Below are 19,404 nucleotides of genomic sequence, written 5' to 3' on the forward strand. Positions count from 1 at the left end.
GTCTGGGCCTGAAGTAGCCATTTGCAGCACAAATTCATAAGCAGAACATAAATTGCAGGATGTGAGATTCAACAAAAATCAAAAATGCAAAAAAATAAGAACCCAAAGAGCTAAACCCTGCTTTCCTTTCCAAAAACACTTTTTAGGCAGAGACTTCGGTATGAGCTCAATCTACAGAGAATCACAGAAGGGTTTGGGCTGGAAGGGACCTTAAAGATTGTCTAGTTCCAATCCCCCTGCCATGGGTGAAAATCTGGATAGATCTTGCTGAAACCTCCCTCTCTCTTCTGCATCGCTGGAAAGCAGAGAAAGCTTGGGGAAAAGAGGCAGGTGAGAAGACTCTTCCCTTCTCCCCATACTTTCATACCTTAGCATCACTACTTCAGGAAAAAAAAAAAAAAAAAAGGTTTAAAATTCTGTCTGTTTACACCATGGCATGTGCAGAGAAACATGTATTTGATATAGGAAAAAAAAGCAGTTGAGGACGCTGAAAGTTTGTGATTTCCAAAAAAAAAAAAAAAAAAAAAGGGCAACTGGGCAAATACATGAAGCCCCAGAAGATCATTCCTGGTGTATCAACCCTCAGCATGGATGTCTGAACAGCAAACTGGGAGCTGGGGAAAGTGCTCTGCAGAACTGTCAGTCACACGCTTGGCCTGGTTTCACCCTCCTCCCCCAACACCCGGTACCAGCCACATTCTGCAGAGAGGGATGCAGGGAGACACTGGCACACTCACCCTGGAGGTACTGCAACACCAGGGCAAAACACTGATGGGATGGAGCAGGCTCTGAGTTCTAACAACCTATGGCTAGGAAGTCTTTAAAACAAGGACGTATCAGGTACTGTATTAATTGGATCAGGTAACACATTTATCTTGGCTAGAAGGCTGAGAACATAAAACACTGTGCCAGTCAGCAAGGCTGTTCTTAAACCCATTTTTCTCACCCAAGAGAACTAGACACACACAGGAGAGGAAATTCCTTTGATACCTTAATTTAAGCACTAGCATTTTAATTTTAACAGACACCTGCCACATGCTACTGGATACAAAGGAGTTTTACTATAGGTCTCACCAGCTTCCCAAGCATGCCAGATACCCCAAATCAGAATGGACTGGCTTACTTTAAGGCTGCTAACATGGCACTAGTCTGAGACAGACTCACTTGACAGCATCCTATTACAATTTTAATCTAAGATAGTGGAGGAAAAGCTTCTTATATACAGCACAAACATTAGGCTGAACATTCTCACTCCATGAAATAACACAGTATTTTTTTTGCCTCCTACTCCATCAAATGAGAGTCTGACCCAACATTCAACAGAACTTACAGATACCTTTCCATTTACTTACTCAGAATCACATAATTAAATAACTGCAGGTTTATACATTTCATAACATGCCTTTCAAATCTTGAACATTTGTCTCCCATCCGAGAGTATTTTGGAAGCAGAGAAAGAGTTGTAAATGGCTGCATCCTAATTACTGTCACAAATCACCATCTATATATTACATAAGGACAGGAGCAAGGCAGCTGACCAGGTTCCAGAGCCACTGGCTGAGGGAGTGGAACTGAGATTCCTATCACCCCTATCTCACTGTCCCCACCTTCCCAGGACAGCACCCTGCCTCCTTTAGACAAATGCCACCACAGCTCTTCACAGAGCCAAGCTGCAAGCTCAGTGACTAAACAATCCCATTTTTTAAAGTGGCACAGAGAGCTACAAGCAGTCATTTAAAAACAGGAGCGACTGGGAAGGGCCCACAGGCCTCATAAATAATTTCAAGCTCTCTATACAGTTCCAAAACAATCATCTTACTTGCACAGATTTTTAGCAAATCATTTGTGCAATAGCAAGATCCTTTCACTTAGCACAAAACCACCATGTGTGTGACATTTTCTTGATACTTGTGATATTTGGGATATTTGCGTCAATCAAAAGTCAACCAGTGGTTTTTATTTAAAATACTTTAAGGCTATAGGTAAACAAATTCTGAAACAAACAAGCACAATGCACTCCTCTCAGTTATTCGTGCTCCAAGCTGTAGTTCCCATAACACCTCTACCTCCTGGGTGGTCTCAACCCTACAACAAGATTTTTTCCCTCAGTTGTTCCACTGCTAACCTTAAGAACTGTGAGATTATATAATTTAATTAGTATAAATAATAAAGAAATCAAGAGGATAAAGCAGTGACTAACCAAAATCAGCCACTACTGCACATACTTGGAAGGCAGACTTGCAAAACACATTAACAAGTTTGCTTCCTCCTTTTCTAAATCAGGAGATAAAGTACATAACTACAACAGCATTAGCAAAGAAACTCTATCGTTTCTTTTACAAACACGTTTTGCAAGACACACTGAATCCGGCCTAGACTAGAAAGTCTTCCTGGCATAACTATGGTTGTCAGAAAACACAACAGAGAGGCATCATAAATACTAATAAAAGGTTTTGAGGGGAAGAATCATGTTGTTGCTATAAGGCTTTCCCTGCTCAACTAAGAGGACAACAGCCTAACCACACTTAATTTATGCCATTAAGTTTGTACATAATAGTTGAACTGGAGTTGTCATCATAATCAGTATAAACATACATTTATTGGATCTGCAGCCTGTTCCTACACAAGTTACTAGTTTTGAAAAAAACATTAAGGCCCATTTTAAAAAATCAGTACACTAAATGTAGAAAAATGAATTCCTAAGAGGAGACATAAGCAAGTTCCAAGAACCACAATGCTTTTTTTCCCTTGGCTATTTACTATATGTCCAATGTGATTCAATATTACAATGCGTATCACACACTCCCATTTATTTCCATCACTATTTACTAAAACTGGCAGCACAGTCAGATGTTCACTTCTACAGCAGAACGTACACAGATGCTCGTTAAACATAAGGAACTTCCTCAGCAAATCTGAGTATGGGATAAAAATCTGTAGCATTACAGACCTCCAGCAGAAGAGTAATTTTTTAATTAAATCACTAGAATGCTTGCTGTGACTGTGGTGGAAATGTCTCTTCCTCAGACTTAAAATATCAGAAATCCACAGTTAACACTGGCATAATGGAGACCTGAGTTTTGCACCCAGCCACAAACATGGATGGGAAAAAGGATGTGTGCATTGTGCCTTAAAAAAACCTGACCAAGACAGACCTAGGTTTTTTTAACGGTGAGTTTCTGTAACCCCAGAAGGACAGCTTCAATTCACAGAAACAGGATGACTTCCACACCTTCTGAGGAAACAAAAGGTCCAACAGCAAACAATAAATACTGACTAAATCACCTGTGTCACTTCAGAAAGCAGACTGAACTTTTTAGCTCTGTAAATACACTGCTGATGAAAGGAGCCAAGATTCATAGCTCTTGATAATTAAGTCTTCTCATTATCAAAGATGTGAACAGACAGCTACAGCAAGCACAGATATTTTTACTTTTTTTTGAGAAGTTTTAGCTGGGGGACCTAGAAAGGGTTCTCTCTTCTTCTCTGCAATGACTAGTAACAAATTTTTACATGAACCCCTTTGGTCTTCATAGCATGGGTCTAAGGCCCAAGGTGGCTATATTGGTCACTGCAAATACAGTCCAAAACCGGGACTATTCAGGAGTAATCTAAAGCTCCCATAGACGCTTTTTGTGGTCTCCTTTATTTCAACGTTTTAAATTAACTCAAACAACGGCATCAGCAAGTTGAAGGCTACACATTAAGGGTCATAGAGCCCCTGTTTTTTTTTCCCCTCTTGCCACAACCTCGTGGCACAGTCGACGTGATAAATGACACGGCCCCACTTGCCTCAGTCTTGAGGAACGACAGAAAAGGGGCAGGAGGGGCCGGCAGGGAGGCAGCCCGCACCTCCAGACCTCAGCCCCGCACCGAGGTGTCTCCCCGACCCGCAGGTCCCAGCCCCTTGCACACGCCGGGGCGGGCCGCACAGCAGGGGGAAGCGGCTGGATCCCCGACACCCGCCCCGCCGCTCGCCTCACGGAGCCGCCGAACGGGCCCCGGTGCCTCCGCTCGGCCCCCCCAGCACCGCGCTGCCAGGCCGGGGTCCCGCGAAGGGGGCACCTCGTGCCCTCCCGGGACGCAGCCCGCGCTCTGGGGCGGGGGCGGCGGGGGGAGCCGGGCCCCGGGCGGGCTGAGGCGCGGGCCCCGCCGGAGCCACCGCCTCGCGGGAGGCGGGCGAGCAACGGCCGGGAGGGCGGGGCGCGGGCGGCCGCCCCCCTCGGCGGGCCGGGGCGGTGAATCACCCTCCCGGCTGTCTCCTCCCTCCCCCTCCTCCATCTCAGCAGCGCCCTCAGCCTCTCTCCTCCATACAAAAGCAAAATGTCCGCCATCTTCACAGGCTGCTGCTGCCGCCGCCGGGCCGGACGGGGCTGCGCCGCGTCCCCGCCGCGCCAAGGGAGGCCCCACGGCGGGGCCGGGGCTGCCGCGGGGGCCCGGGGCGGCCGCGGGGGTGGGGGGGGGGTTATTACCTTGATGCAGTAGGGCGGCTCATCGAAGGTAACCAGCATGTACCTGTCGCCGCGGCTGGCCGGGTCCCGGGCCCGCAGCTGCGGAGAGAGCGGAGAGAAGCGGCGTGAGCGGGCGAAGGGGGCGAGCGGGGCGGCGGCAGCGGCCTCTCCCGGCCCCGTACTCACCTTCATGAAGATCTCCACGGCGCCCTTGGCGATGTCCAGGTAGCTGGTGCCCAGATATGCCCGCTGGTTCATGGAGGCGGACGTGTCTATGAGGAACAGGAGGATCGGCATGGTCCAGGCAGAGCCCCGGCCCGCCGGGCACCCTGCGGGGAGCTGGGAGGGAGCGGCTGTGGCTCCCCCGGCCGGCCGCCTGCCCGCCCTTCCCGGCCCGGCCCCGGCTGCGCCCGCTGCGGCTCCTTCCCGAGCTGCGCTGGTCGCCGAGACTCAACTTCTCTCCCCTCAGCTTCCACCAGCACCATGTGACCAGCGCGCTCGCCATTGGCTGACAATTATGCCCTCGTTTGCATATTCATGACGGAGGGGGGAGGGGGGGGGGGGGGGGGCGGCGCCGGCCGGCCCCTCCGCGCGCGCGCCCCGCACCTGTCACCCCGCCCCGCCGCGGGGTTCCCCGCCCAGCGCCCCAGGGGCTGCCCCGCCCCCCCCCCCCGCGGGGCTCCGGTTGGGGGGGGGGGGGGGGTGTCACGGAACCGCCGCGGCAGCCGGTGATGGAACCGCTCCGGTGCTGCCCTGCAGAGGTTCCCCTCGCAGACCGAGGTCGCCAGCCTCCCCCCCCCGCCTGCCGTCGGTTGTTTTCCGCTCGGGTCTCGACCCCCGAGGGCAGCGGCCAGACTGGGGCCTCCTGCGCCTCGGGGCCCGCGGGAAGGCGGGATGGCAGCAGTCACCGCGGCAAAGCCCCCAGGACGGGAGGCTGCCCAGAATTTCCTGCCACTCGCGGGGGGGGGGGGGGGAGGAGGAAAGAAGAAGAAGAAAAAGGGGGCTGAAGGAGTGGAGCTGCGAGGTGCAGGCAGAGCCCCGGGGCGGGAGCAGCGAGGCTGAGGGAATCCTTCGCACCGCTGCTCCCGCTCCCTGCTTTGCTTCCAGGATGGAATCCAAGACACAGAAAAGCAGCACTGCCAAAATGAGCCTTAGTTTAACATCATCATTAAGAAACTGATGCTATTTTCCAGCGCCTTTACCTTCCTTTTTCCACAGGCTTTGTCTGCCGTGCGTTTGGAGAGGCAGAGTCGGTTTCAGCTTTCACTTTGTTTTCCTGAAGCGTTTGGACAGTGCTGCTGTTGCACAACACCAGGTGAATTCTAAAATCCCCATTGCAAAGCATTACGAAATACCAGTGTTTGTAAAGATATAATTACCCATCTTGATTGAAATAATCAGAGGTGTAAATTAACTTGATTCAGGGACGTACCTTCTGTCACCCAAACAAGCCCAACATCCCAGGAGAGGACAGTGGCAAGGCTTCACTGGTTTTAGAAAGAAGTTTGTCTTCTCAAAAATCTTCGTTTCCGCAAATATTTTTTCATATAACATAAAATTATTTCAGTGAACCAAGAGGGCTTAAATTAACTGCTGAAAAGCAGCTCATTTTGGAAACAAATACTGTCAGACCTTGGAGGCTCCGCTCTGTTAGCCAGGCCTTCTCCATTAGCTGTGAGTGCAGCTGGGATCAAGGTTTCTGGATTTCAGTGATCATAGCAGAAATGCCAGGAGGGATAAACAGATAAATATTTTTACATAAGTGATTAGTGCACATGAATGGAGCCAGACTGAAAAAAGTAGGATCTGAATCTCTATAGATAAAGAGAAAAACTCAGATAGTCTATTTTTTGTACCACTGTATGTTAGTCTGGAAAGACAGCTCCTGGATCAGAATATATTTGCTAAGGACTGAATGGAAACTACACCATTGATAAAAGATGCCAGCTAATTCCATGAGGTCCCTGCACAGAGAACTTGCTCAGGCCACCTATACATTTCTGTCACTGCAACCAGATGAGGTCAGAGACTAACTTTGCCTCCAGCTGACCTCAGCCAATTCAGACTAGCAGCCTAGAGGCCCCACATCCTGCAGAGTCCTTAAGTCAGACTATATGAAAAACTAAACCATTACAAGTTCATACCCTTTCCATATTTTTTTTTTTCCACTCCAGACTGCCAGGTACCTAAAGCCACTTCTCTCACATCCAAACATTCTATTTAAAGGTCAAGACACAACTCTCTTTTTTCCTATTTCAGAGGTTGACCTTTCCAAAGGCAGCAACAGGCAAAGTTCACATGCTCTCCTCTCTCTGCTCAGAATTTTGGCTTTTTGGAGCCTGTTCCTGCTGGAAACCACAAAAGCTGAAGTTGAGGATTTTTCTGGGCACAATGAAAGACATGTACTTAGTTTAATGAGACTTTTTTTTATTCCTGAAACCGAAAGACACTGTGGTTGCTGATGTGCATGAATGCAGCTCTGCTGAGTGGCTCCTTCCCTGCTCCCCTGTACAACATGTGTTTGCCAGCCATGGCAGCAGACATCTACCAAGTTGAGATTTTTCTTGGTTTTTAATTGGAATTACACTTGTCTACATTTTTTTGAGCTGCAATAGTTAAAGAAATTGTCTCTATGGGGAAATTCATCAGAACAGCTACTGGAGATTAAGCTCTCCTATAATTAAATATTGTGAAATAGCTCCAGTGTAGATATTCTGTCCTACAGTAAAGAGGAACATCATTCTGGAAGAATAATTTCAGGCAAATTCTGACCAAACAGACCAGTGGTATTTTTCCTTGTTGTGCTCCTAAGTTGTTCTTTTTCTGTTCCTCATCCTAACACAGCTTAACATCTAAACTGTTACCTCTAACAGGATTTTAGCTCTAACAATCTTCCTTTCTTCTTAATGCCTTTATATTGCTTCATCTATTACCTTTTTTCCCCTCTCACCTAGCTGCTCTCTGACCTGAACAAAGTAAAGAGCTGTGAGACACCAGCCCTGCTCCTTGAGGCACCAAAGGAGGTCAGCTTGGGCACTGACCAGCCACCTGAATTCAGGGCATGCTTGATACCTTAGTCAGAAGTTATCTACTTAAAATCTGGATCAACAGCTAAACCCTTCAAACCTCCCTCTCCTTCTGTGGTTCCCTGGCTTGGTCATGTAACACAGCTGTCCTGGTGACTTTCCTGCTTGACTTCAAAGGCTTCATAAGCCAGAGCAGAAATGGTCATTGCTAAATCACTATAAAAACAGTGATTAAGACATCCCATGAGCTGGGAGGTGTTATCCCTATCATACAGAAAAGGAGCTGCTACCAGAGCTGAGGGACTGGCTTGGTACCTCACAGGATGCAATTTTAAGTACCACAGAAAGAATCCAGAAGTGTTGAGCTCTTGCCAGCCATGGATCTTCACTGTCCCTTGCAGAAAGATAAAACCCCCTGTTGACACAAAGAATTTGTGTGCAGCTGAATCCCAGTATGAAAAGTAAGACATTGTGCTAAGTCTCTGCTTCATGGCTTCAGTAACTCTGGCAGAGTGAGGGTACAGAGGGTTAGAGTCAAGATGGCAGAAGCTGACCAAGGTCAAGTCCCTTGATACGTGTGTTGTATCAGGGCTGAAGATTCTCACCCATCAGCAGTTGGCTGCTCTTAAGCCAGACACCAGAAGAGGCTAGGCTGTTTCTGCCAGTGTGTCACACTGCACCTTCTGAAAGAAAAGCAAGCCAGTATTTTCCAGTGTCTATTTCCATATATATGGCTCAGCAGCACCTTTTTTAATGTATTTATTTTGTAACTCCATGTCAAGCTTCTACAAAACTGTAATTCGCTCCTTAAAGATTTCTGCCCCTTTCACTTGCTCCATCTCCTTTCTGCAGGCATTGCACTCAAGACAAGCAAACTTGCCTTTCAGGAGCCTGAGTTTGCAGACTGGAGGACAGTAACAGGAGCTGAGGTCCTGTGGGCTCTCAGACTTGATGTAAGTCTCCCATGGAGATGTGCACCTTAATTTATTTTCATGGGCTTTAGTGAATTCAGTAATTCCATTTTCAACTGAAGTATAAATCTTAGAATCATTATGGTTGGAAGGGACCTTAGAGATCATCCAGTTCCAGCCCCCCTGCCATGAGCAGGGAACCACTAGACCTGGCTGCACAAAACCTTGTCCAACCTGGCCTTAAAAACCTCCAGGGATGGGGCATCAACAACCTCCCTGGGCAACCCATTCCAGTTCCTCACCACCCTTAGAGTGAAGAATTTCTTCCTAATATCTAACCTAAACCTCCCCTCTCTCAGTTTAGAGAAGAAAGAAGAATAAAGAATAGACTAGAGATACATGGTCTGACTGCAGCACATTTTTGGCCTTATTTATTGACTGTGCATAAATACTACACTATGACTGTCATATTGAACCACCGAAAGAGAAAGCTCTATGCTCAGGAAAATAATTCAGGGCAACTGCCTTTTTCATCTGTCTTCCATGCACTTCAGAAAAAGCAGCCTATTAGCAAAGGGGCAGAGTCCAGCCAGCAGGATGTTTTCCCCTCAACACATGGGTAACCCTCTGCTGTGCATGGCAGAGGGGACCTGTCCTCTTTCTGCAAGGTTTTCCTGTGAGCACAGCTAACACTGCCCGTGTTCCAAAGGTGAAAGCCAGATCACCTAACAGCAGGCACTGTCACTTCCATTTTGCTTTAAAGACCAATGAAAAGGGGGTAAGGAAGTGATTGGTTGCCTAAGATGGTGGATTGTTTTGCAACAATGGTAGATAAGCAAAATTCTGACAAAATGTCTCCATAGAATCAATCCACAAAGCAGCACTTTGAACAGCAAACCAAGCTGGAACAGATTTCCAGACAGGCAAGACTTTCCTGATGAGAGCTGGTTTCAAAGTCCAAGAGTCTTTCCAAAGAAGAAACTACTTTCAGAATAAGTTTGAAAAAACATCCTGGCTACTGAAAAAGAAACTGAAACCTTCTTGGTATATTTAGCAAACTGGAAAAATGAGCTAAGCTAAATGTGAAGTGGATAAAAATAAATTAATCTTGCACATCCCTGGGCATATGCAGGGAGAGTCAAACTGAAAGTGCTTCAGTTTAGTGCATATTTGTGATCAAGCAGCAAATAACAGCACATAACGGGGTGGGTGCCTCAGCTCCAAGACCCTGTATGTCCCACCAGGTTCTCCCCACATCAGGATTTATCACCACTCTCTTATAAATGCTGGGAAACAGCAGAATTTTTTTGCAGGGGGGGGAGAAAGGAGAGTGATTTCTGGGTGAGGCCGGAGAGACTTGCAGCAGGCAGTCCCAGCCATGGGAAGCAGGGGCTCACAGGCCAGGGATGCTCTGACCTGTGGGGGCATTTGACTGGACAGGCAGCTAAGAACGATGTGAAATTCCCTGTTACTTCCTTTTGCTGGTCTTAAGCTAAGTGTTGCTAAGCTGTACCTGGGAATCAGGCCAAATCAGCTTGGGATCTTTGGATGAGAAGCATTATTAGAGAAAAAAAAAAAAAAAAGAAAAAAAGAAAAATCCTGAGTATTACCCATGTGGAAAGCAACAATGTGAATTAAATGAATAAGCAAAGTAGCAGGATTTGGGGTTTCTTACATTCCACAAAGGAAAACATAAAGACAGAGTAGAAAGGCTTCCTCTTCTGAGGAAAACTATATCCTTCTGCCTGGGTTTCTGAGAGGAAGGATCCTAGTGCAGTGTATGGCTACCAGAACTGACACCTGAAAACACATATTTTGAAACAGGCTGGAGCCAGCAGGGGTTGGGTAGGAAAGTCACTCTCCTAGACTGAGGTAGAGAGATTTATGCCACCAATTGAGAGGTGAGCATTGCTTCATCTGTTACCTCTCAGCATTTATTTTATGCTGAAGAATATTCATGCATGCTGCTCTAAACTGACAGGATTCCTCATGAAGGGAAAGCCACGCTTGGCTGTTTCACTTCTGGACACAGCTGTGATCTGTAGGATATATGTGCCTTGCCTGCAACAGAAGTTCTCTCTTACAGAGAAAGGTCAGCTAACCTGACTGTGCCCTCCACAGCCTCTTTGGGCCTGATCCAAAGCAGCCCAGACCCTGCTGTGAGTCTCAGGGAGCCTCAGCTCCCATACACACTCACCAGTCTGATTTTGGCCCTGCAAGTCACTTCAGCCCTCAGCATCCTTTCACTCCACCAGGAACAGCCACTGTCCCCGCTGGCACAACACCTTGTGTCTCAAAAAAAGTTCGAGACAGTCTTCAAAACATCAAGGGTCCCACTTGGTGGGACATGAACTCCGTGCTGACAGCACCTAAAATCAAGATACTTGTCCCAGACTGGAAATCTGATACATAATTTAGGGATGAATATTAACATTTTTGACACCACCTTCACAGATCATCATGCCCTTACTGAAAATGAACACTTGGTTTGGGTTGGAAGGGACCTTAAAGATCATCTAGAACCAACCCCCCTGCATGGGCAGGGACACCTCCCACCAGCCCAGGTTGCTCCAAGCCCCATCCAACCTGCCCTTGGACACTTCCAGGGATGGGGCAATCATCCTAAAATGCATCCATCATTGAAGACCATTACAGAAGCACACAGAAATATCTACATGGAGCACAAGCTTTGGTGCCACATGAGCTTTACAGACCTTGACCAGCATCTTCCACAGGTACCTGACCTTCTTTCTTTGGCTTCTCCCAGCCTCCATAAGGGCTTATGATGTTGGGTTTACTATTTTTTTCAAAACCACTCAAAACTGTGCCAAGCCCTCACTGAAGAGGCAAGACAAATCAACCCTTCCCTGCAGTTCTCACAAGCTAATTTCAGACATGATCTAATGAGTGGGTGGTAACAAGACAGCAAGGCAGGACAGGAGAGAAAGGCCCAGGCAGCACTGTTGAGGTTAGAATTAACCTCAGCAAAAAGCAAGTGCACAGGAGAATACAACAAAGATCCTTTCATTCTTCAATAATATATATTTTTTTTCTTAGATAAATAATGAGGAAGAGGAAGCAAAGGCTCATCTCCTGAGCTATCTGGTAATTGTTTGGAAGAAACAAGCTTCCAGGAAGAGCTCAGGCAGGGACAAGCTTGCCTTGTGAGACCAGCTCTCTGTGTAGTGGCATGAATAAAGGAGGTGGCAGGAGCAGACAGCACAGAGCAGACCAGATGGGAAACCCAAAGAACTGAAACACAGCAGCAAGCAAGGAGTAGGTGTGCAGAGCCTTAAAGGCTCAGCTCAAACACAACAGGGTAGGAAAAAAGGGCACACATTGGAAGACCTGGGTGACTTTGGCAGATTGAAAAGGCAGGAAGGTGTTTCCTGCAGATGCTTCCAGCTGGATCTGAAGACACTTGAATTTGCCTCTTTTAGATGGGGTATTTATACCAGATAAGAACATAGAAATCTAAAATAAAGATGTGCTCTCTCATTTATTCCTCTGTCTCTGAAGATATACACAGAAGAGATCATGCTTATTCTGGACTAAGCAGAAACAAAAATACTCCACTTTGTCTGGAGTGGCTCTTTGCTCCTGTACAGCTGCTGACCTTGCTCAGCACAGGCTTAATGCCTGAGCTCCCTGCTCTCTCAGGTCCCAGTTTTGTCACTTCTTTGCACTGACTCCATTTTTGTGTATTAAGGCTGGAGGTTTGTTGGAAGCAAAGGAGAACTTCAAATCCAGACACTTCTCCTGTTTCCTTGCTTCATGCTCTTACCTAGTCTTAGATATGAATGCAACCTCAAACTGGAGAGGGTTACAAGAACAAAGGTTTCACATCCTTTCAGAAGCTTTTGGCCATTTCTAAAAGCTGAAACTAATTATTTTGGCACAAAGAGACAATCTTAACCGTGTCATTTAAGGTTTCCTTGACACTTTTGTCTGAGAGGTAAAAGGAAGAGAGGGGCAATAAAAAGCCCACATTTATATTTTTTATATATAGAATAACTTCACTACAAGAAGAAATTCAATAGACAAGAGCTCTTCAGGATGAGGCAGTGGGGGGGGAAAGAAAAAGAAAGATGACTTCAGAGGGAAATGAGCAGTCTGTAAAATGCTGAAGGGAGAAGGTAAATACAGAGTAATTGTTCACTTTCTCTTACAGTACAAAAGCTGAGGGGGCATCCAACAAAGTCATTAAGCAGCAGGTTTAAAGCAAACACACCCAAAAGGAAGTGCTCTTTCTTATTGTCCATAATTGCACTGTTGCAGTCAGTGCCTCAGGAGGTTGTGGAGACTGAAAGTGGGATTTTAAAAGGCATTAAACAAATTCATGGGGGACAGTGGGATCAGCAGCAAATAAATCCAGTAGCTTAGGTGACACTGTTGGGTTTTCAAACCCTTACTTAGCTGATTTCCCAAAGCTGGGAGGAGACACCAAGTCAGGATGATTTGGTATGTGGCCTTTTCCTTCATGGTAAAGCATCTGCTGCTGCCTGTCCCTGGAAGCAGCATGGCAGCCCCTACTGCTCAGCCCTGAGCTGGGAGGCCCTGCAGCATCCCAGCAACAAGCAGTGATCAGGTCTCTGCCTTCTCCTCCTCAGCTTTTCCCCATCTTCCAGCAAGATTCCTCTGAGGGCAGGAGATGCATCTGGCAGAGCTTTGCAATCCAACCCTCCCCCTGTTATCTCTGCAGCAACCACACTTAAAACTGTGCAGAGAGATTATTGCATTAGCCCTTCCAGTGAAGTGCAACTCGCAGGTTAAAATGAGGAAAATTTTAGTCCAAAGTTTTGGTATTTAATTGTAGCCTCTGTATCTCATATTCAAAGGGTAGAAAATGCAGCTGTCCTCCATTCTTGTTCAAAAAGCTCCCCAGTACCCAATAATAATTTGGTGCCATCTACAAAAGAAGACAGACAAGGCAAGGAAACAACTGCCCTCCCTAGCCAAGTGAAAGTAACAATTTACCTCAGCCAGCCAGCAAAAACAAACCAACCAAAAGAAAAACCAGGAACTCCACCCTGAAGTCACACAGTTTCATTTTTAAAAATAGTAACTGCAAGAAAAGATTTTACATGCAGCATCTATAAGAGACAAGAATTTCCAATGATGATCATGTCCAGCCTCTCTACCCAAAAATAAATAAAAAAGCTATAGCACCAATTATCTTCCAAACAATTCCAGAACAGAGTCAGAAACTTTTTCAAACCTCAGTTATTCTCCATTCAGCTAAATCTATTGTGGTTGCAGGGAACATCCAAGTGAACTGGGAGTCTGTGCCAGCCATTTCCCATGTCATAACATGCTCTTTTGTCACCCCAACACTTCTCCAGCCTTGCACGACACATCAGTGTCCCTGAGCCAAGGACACGCAGCTTGTCCCTTACCTCCCAGCAGCCCAACCCTCTCCTGCTGAAATCTCCCTTTTCCTCCCAACACACAGACCTCCTTGCTCCTTCATTTTACCATAGAATCATAGAATGAGTTTGGGTTGGAAAGGACCTTGAAGATCATCTAGTTCCAACTCCTGTGGGCAGGGACACCTCCCACTGCACCACGGCAGAAAAGAGAGGAGAAAGGAGCAGAGAGGAGGGAACAGGACGTGGTGGGTGTTCAGTGCTGGGCACAGACTTTAAATATACACAAGAAATGAAACAGGACTGAAAATTCAAGGGGGAGGACCACAAGAACCAAGTGATGGTCTAGCACAGTGGAAACCTGTGACAAGCCACCCATGACTCAGGGTTTCCACAGCACTTGATTCTTAGCTTTGGAGCACACTAAAAATACAAGGCAAAAAAAATTAAAAAAATACAGTAAGGCAGGGAGATCCTAAGTTGTTTGGCACCCCTGCTATTGGGGCTTCTCCTAGGAAGAGTCACTGATACTGGCCTGTGCCCTTTGAAGGGCAGTATCTCAGTGCCAATGCTTTGGAGTGTCCTCCTAAGAGCTCACAGACCCTTTGTCCCTCTCCAGATGCTCAGCTCTCCTCAGTGCTCATATGAAGGAACACAGGAGAGAAACAAAAACTGAAGGAGAATGGATTTATGGAAGTGAAAGAGAGGAATAATACTTTGAAAAGCAGCCTTAGGAAAAGAGTGTAGATGAGAAGGAAAGCACAGAGGAAAGTGTAGTTCTAATGAGGCTCCTGTTCTTCTTGAGGAAGAGCCACAGCTACACAAAATGCATAAACTAATAAACTGAAACCATAAATTACCCTTTGACACACATAACATGAGCTTACCTGAATCATACCCCCAAACCCCAGTCACCTGGTAAAACTAAAATGACCATAAAAATAGAAAATAACTTTTCTGATTTAGAAATTAGTACCCAAGAGGAGACTCAGGCATCAGACTACTTAAAATAATAACTCCTAATAGTCTATTACATCTCAGTGCATCAAGGCACAACACCACTTCAGAGTGGTGGCAACAGAGGGAAAATTAGCCTCAGCTTTCCAAAGAGAATTTCAGTGGAACACAAGACAATCCAGTTAATGGGCTTTGACTGAGGGTATTTTAGCTCTAGGCAGTCTAGCCTGGTGCACTTTGAGCTCAATTCTCAGAGGTATCAATCACCTGAGACTCCAGATGAACTCAATAGGATCTGCAGCTGATGCTCAGTCAGACTCAAGCCCAGCTGTCCTGAAATAGTTAATTAACAGAGGCATAAACAACAATGCTAATTCACCAAGGCTTTGACAACCAGGGGTTTATCTGTACTCAGGCCAAGAGGGCAGCAGGACCCTAACCCCAAGGATCCTGCCTGCATCACTGGCAGAGTAATACACAGAAAATAGAAATACTTTTGTTCTGATAGTGACAGCCAAACATCCTCTCTTCCACAGGCAGCACAAGCTGCCATGTGCAGCACTCCTGGATGAAGAGGGGCTGTCCCTGGGCCTGGAGAGAGACCAAGAAGGCACCTGTAGCCACGTGGGTTGTTGCTCCTACGGGGAGCACAGCTACAGCTGGTGCATTCTTGCTAATTAAATACAGTCACCAGGCTGCCAACCAATTTCCCCTGCAACCCTCCCACAGCCACGTTTGCAAACTTCTGGTCAAATAAGGGATACGTGGACTGCTTAGAAGGTAAGTAAACTCAGGGGTAAAGCCCTGCTGCATACCACATACAACCATCATGTTTTTCTTACTCATTTCCTATTTTCAAACCAAAAGCAGCAAAGGGTATTTCTTATTGATCTGGAGCTGCTGCTCACTTCAGAGACTCAGAAAGCTGTCCTGGGGACCTTTTGCATCCAGGATCAGCAAATTCACAGCACCCCTGGCTACTGGGAGCTGGTGATGTGGCAAACAGGGAGGCAATAAAATAAGGTAGGGCAGTGCTGCAGCAACGTCATGGGAAACTGCAAGTGTAAGATGGAAACTCTTGCAGCCAGTGCAACTCTTTGTCAAAGTACAACATGAGAATCTTATCTTTTCCAAAGCTTTTCTTGAACCACTATAAAGAGCTGCCTGTGTGCAAGCACTATGCTCAGCTGCTCCTTTTCCCAGTAGATAGGCAAAAGAGGGCTCTCTGATTTCACAGGCCAGGTTTACACTGTGCCTTCTGTTTCAAAATGGAGCTTTTTCCCTAATGTCCTTCAAATAAAGCCTCATCTAAGACATGGGTCTCTCTGACTTCAGGGCTTTGCTGGCTCTTCTTTCCTATTGAGATTTATTTTCTCATCATAGCCCAATCATTAGTTTTAGAGATACACAGAACATACACATAACTCAGCAAGGCAGCTGGCACTGGCCACATCTTGGCTCCTGCCAAAATCCAGATATGAGGATCTAAACAAGTAAAAATCCTCCCTTTGTGATTGCTCTCCAACCAAGAAAGCCACTGGGAATGATTCTGTCACAACCAGGTCTTCCCACACACCCTCCTTTCATCTTAATTTTTATTCAGAGTAAATATCCTGTGAGATGGTCTGGAAATTGCTTCTGTTCCATTTCCAGAAGACATTGGAGGATTTCAGCATCAGTCACTGTGTCATGCAGGCCATAAAACAACTTTTAACAGACAATAGTGGAAAAAATCCTGGACCAAGAACTAGCGTGACAAACAGAGAGAGAAACTCAGTCCTCCTTTTGAGAAGTGTTTATTGCTGCCAAGGTCAACCCCACAAAGGTACACATGCTGAGACTGCCTTGTCAGTTCTGAAGATGTTCAAAAAAGGGTTAAACTCAGAAGTGGACAGACTTCAAATCCAGCAGCTAAACAAAAACTCAGTGGGGTTGAGTGGCGTGGAGGCCAGCCTGCTGCTTCTCCAACAGATTCCCTTTCCTTTGGAATTGTGGGAGGGGGGGACAAACATGTCAGAGAAGTTGGTGAAGAAAGTATGACTTTCTGGCTTCAAAGTCTACAGACCATTTTCTATTACCTCAAGGGGACCAGAAATTTTTCTAGTGTCTTAAGCCATCCCAGATGTCCACTCCAAAGTCCTTCAGAGCAAGGAAAGAGATCCAACATCTGTCCTGCATTTCTCAGGGTCCAGTTAAACCCAAGTGTACCAGATTGGAGGAAGCTCTCTGAAGAGCCCAGATCTGGTTTAGGACCATAAAAAAATGAAACCCTTCTGACCAGCCATAGTTATGGGCACTTCAAGCAGCTCTAATAATAATTAAAGTATTACTTTGTATGAAAATCAAGGCTTTTGTTTCTCAGCACAAACTAAAGACAGGAGCATAAACAACCAGCAAGACTGAGGAACAGTGATGCTCTCCTATTCCTTGTGTACTTGCCAGTATTTTGGTTTAGTGACAAATATTAATCCCAACTGTTAATATTCATATAAACCAGCTCACATCCAACATGCATCACGTGGTGTGTTTTAGTCTCATTCACCAAAGGAGAAGTGTAATCAGGAGCCAAAGCCACTGTTGTCACTGAAAATCACCATGATTGTTGTGTGCCTCCTTCACCAGGAGGCATAATTTTGACTATTGATTACAAATCCAGCTTGGTTGTGCTGTTTTGTTTTTAAATTTACACCTTCTGCCTTTTTAATTTAATTCAAATTAGGTCTTAAGAGACTTGCATGGGGCAATAGAAGGAATATAAGTTAGAAATGAGAGCAGGACCTCTATTTCCTTGCTTACAATCATGAGCTTTGACCACTCTTTAGTGCTCCCTGCCTTACTGAAACAGTCAGGTATAAATACAGGCAGTTCCAGTTTTCAGATTATACGATCCCACCCTTCTCTTTTGTTGTTGCTCATTCATCCTTTTTATGTAGCTGTTGCCTTAGCTGTGAAAACCATAAAGGTCAACATGACACTAAACTGTATCATTGGGAAGAGTTAATCAAAACTGTGGGCAAAGCATAAAAGGTTGCCACACGTTTTCTTGATTTTGGGGAGAATGTTGGTGATGTTCCTCTAAACACAACTGCTCTCAAAGTACTTCTGCAATTGAATTTATTGCCTAAGATTGTGTGTGTGATGGGGAGGAACTGGAAAGAGATGACATAGTTTCACTGGTGACTGTACAGGGCAGAAGTAAGATCAGAGAGCAGGGCTGTTATTTTCAGTAAATTCAGTGGCTCTGATTTTTATCTCACATTGCTATAATTTCAGCGGGATTACTTTAATAACTTTAATCCAAATATAATCCAAGGTATCCCAGTTGTTACTTCTCCTAGCCCAAAATTTCTTATGTAATAAGACTGAAGTGAATTTATCAGTATTACCACAAAAAGCACAAAAACCCTAAAATATAAGACCCACCAAGAACACAGCAAATGCAATATCCATGTTGTCTGTCCTGAACTGTGCTGTGAGCTTTGTCCTGGGGGAAACAACCCAAAGGCTGCACCAGGCCAGAAGTTTCATGAGGATCTGAGCTTCACTTCTGCTGGAAACACCTTTTCCATCAAAAGCCCACTTGTACTGTCATTAAATGCTTCAAGAAATCAGTCATTTTGTGAACATTTTGTTTTAGGGGAAAATTCTGAGAGCACCTGGTGTCTTGCTTCAATATTTTCTCTTCCAAATCATAGTTCAGTTCTGTGCCATGTAGCATAGTCCCTATAAATACAGCAAGCACCATATTGTGGTGCAGTGGCTTCTAAACTAAACCAGGCATTTCAATCTATCCACTGTGCCTCTATCTGCTAAGACTGCAATTTTACTCCAAGTAACAACCTAAACTTCAAGAAGCCAGTGACAGGGATCTCTCCCTCCAGCATTCACCTTGGATTTTCCCAGTTTTTCCCCCTTCTCCCTGCAGTGAGGTGGGTGCAGTCCTGCAGGGCAAACGTGGCAGGAGAGCTGCTGCTGGGGCTCGCTCTCCACCAAGGGATTTGCAGCTCGGGCTGGCATCACCCTGCTTTGCCCACGCTGGCTCTGCTGGTGGTGCAGAGCTGAGGAGGAGGTGAAAAGCAGCGTGTGCAAATGCAGTGGGAAGCCAAGCAGAGCTCGGGAGGGCTGCGGTGGAGATGGCACAGCAGGCAGTTCCCACAGCAACCCGGCGCTCCCCTGCAGGCAGCGCTGAGCTGGCACCGCCTGGCTCTGAGTGTGGCAGAAAACTGGGAAGGAAAGGTTACCAATGATGCCCCAACTGGGCTGCAGTTTGTAATTTAGCCAAAAAAAACCCCAACAAACTACCCCTCTGAGCTGAGCCATCCCCTCTGTTGCCCTCAGTCTGCAACCAACCCCCAGGTGATGCAGCAGTTCTCCTGCCAGGGCCCACAGACGTGTCAGCTTCATTGCTGTCCCTGTCCCCACTGGAATTTCCATGAGTTTCAAAAGGCTGGTTCTATCTAAGAGTTGGTCATCACACCCCCCACAAAAAAAGAGGAAAATAATGTGAAATAAACCTTGTTATATTTGCTTTTCAGAATAAATATAAATTTGCACCAGAAAAAGTGATGTGAAATGAGACTTACAAATGTGTTGGTACAAACTGGCACATGAGGCAGTCACAGATGATTGATACAATGACTGATACTATAATTTACCTTTTTATGCAGCTTAAATGAGCACTCAATTCTGTGCC

At 46.1% G+C, this 19,404-nt stretch overlaps 1 protein-coding gene across 10 annotated transcripts in view; it reads right to left on the reverse strand.

Annotated features, from left to right (window-relative positions):
- The window catches only part of LOC127389472 (integrator complex subunit 6-like), a 61,935-nt gene that overhangs the window by 35,393 nt on the left and 7,138 nt on the right, over positions 1-19,404 (reverse strand). For 4 of the 10 annotated variants that reach the window (XR_007890646.1, XR_007890645.1, XM_051629956.1 and 1 more), the window contains exons 1-2: positions 4,638-4,937; positions 4,473-4,550 (exon numbers count right to left, since the gene is read on the reverse strand). Coding sequence is in view for 8 of the 10 variants with exons in the window: in XM_051629956.1 (XP_051485916.1) it covers positions 4,473-4,550; positions 4,638-4,748 (189 nt within the window). In the remaining 2 variants the exon portion in view is untranslated. Of the gene's footprint in view, positions 1-4,472; positions 4,551-4,637; positions 4,946-19,404 lie in introns of those variants that run through there. The other 6 variants (XM_051629952.1, XM_051629955.1, XM_051629954.1 and 3 more) reach the window with 3 other exon arrangements.

Source organism: Apus apus, chromosome 12 (assembly GCF_020740795.1).
Source record: "Apus apus isolate bApuApu2 chromosome 12, bApuApu2.pri.cur, whole genome shotgun sequence".
NCBI lineage: Eukaryota > Metazoa > Chordata > Aves > Apodiformes > Apodidae > Apus > Apus apus.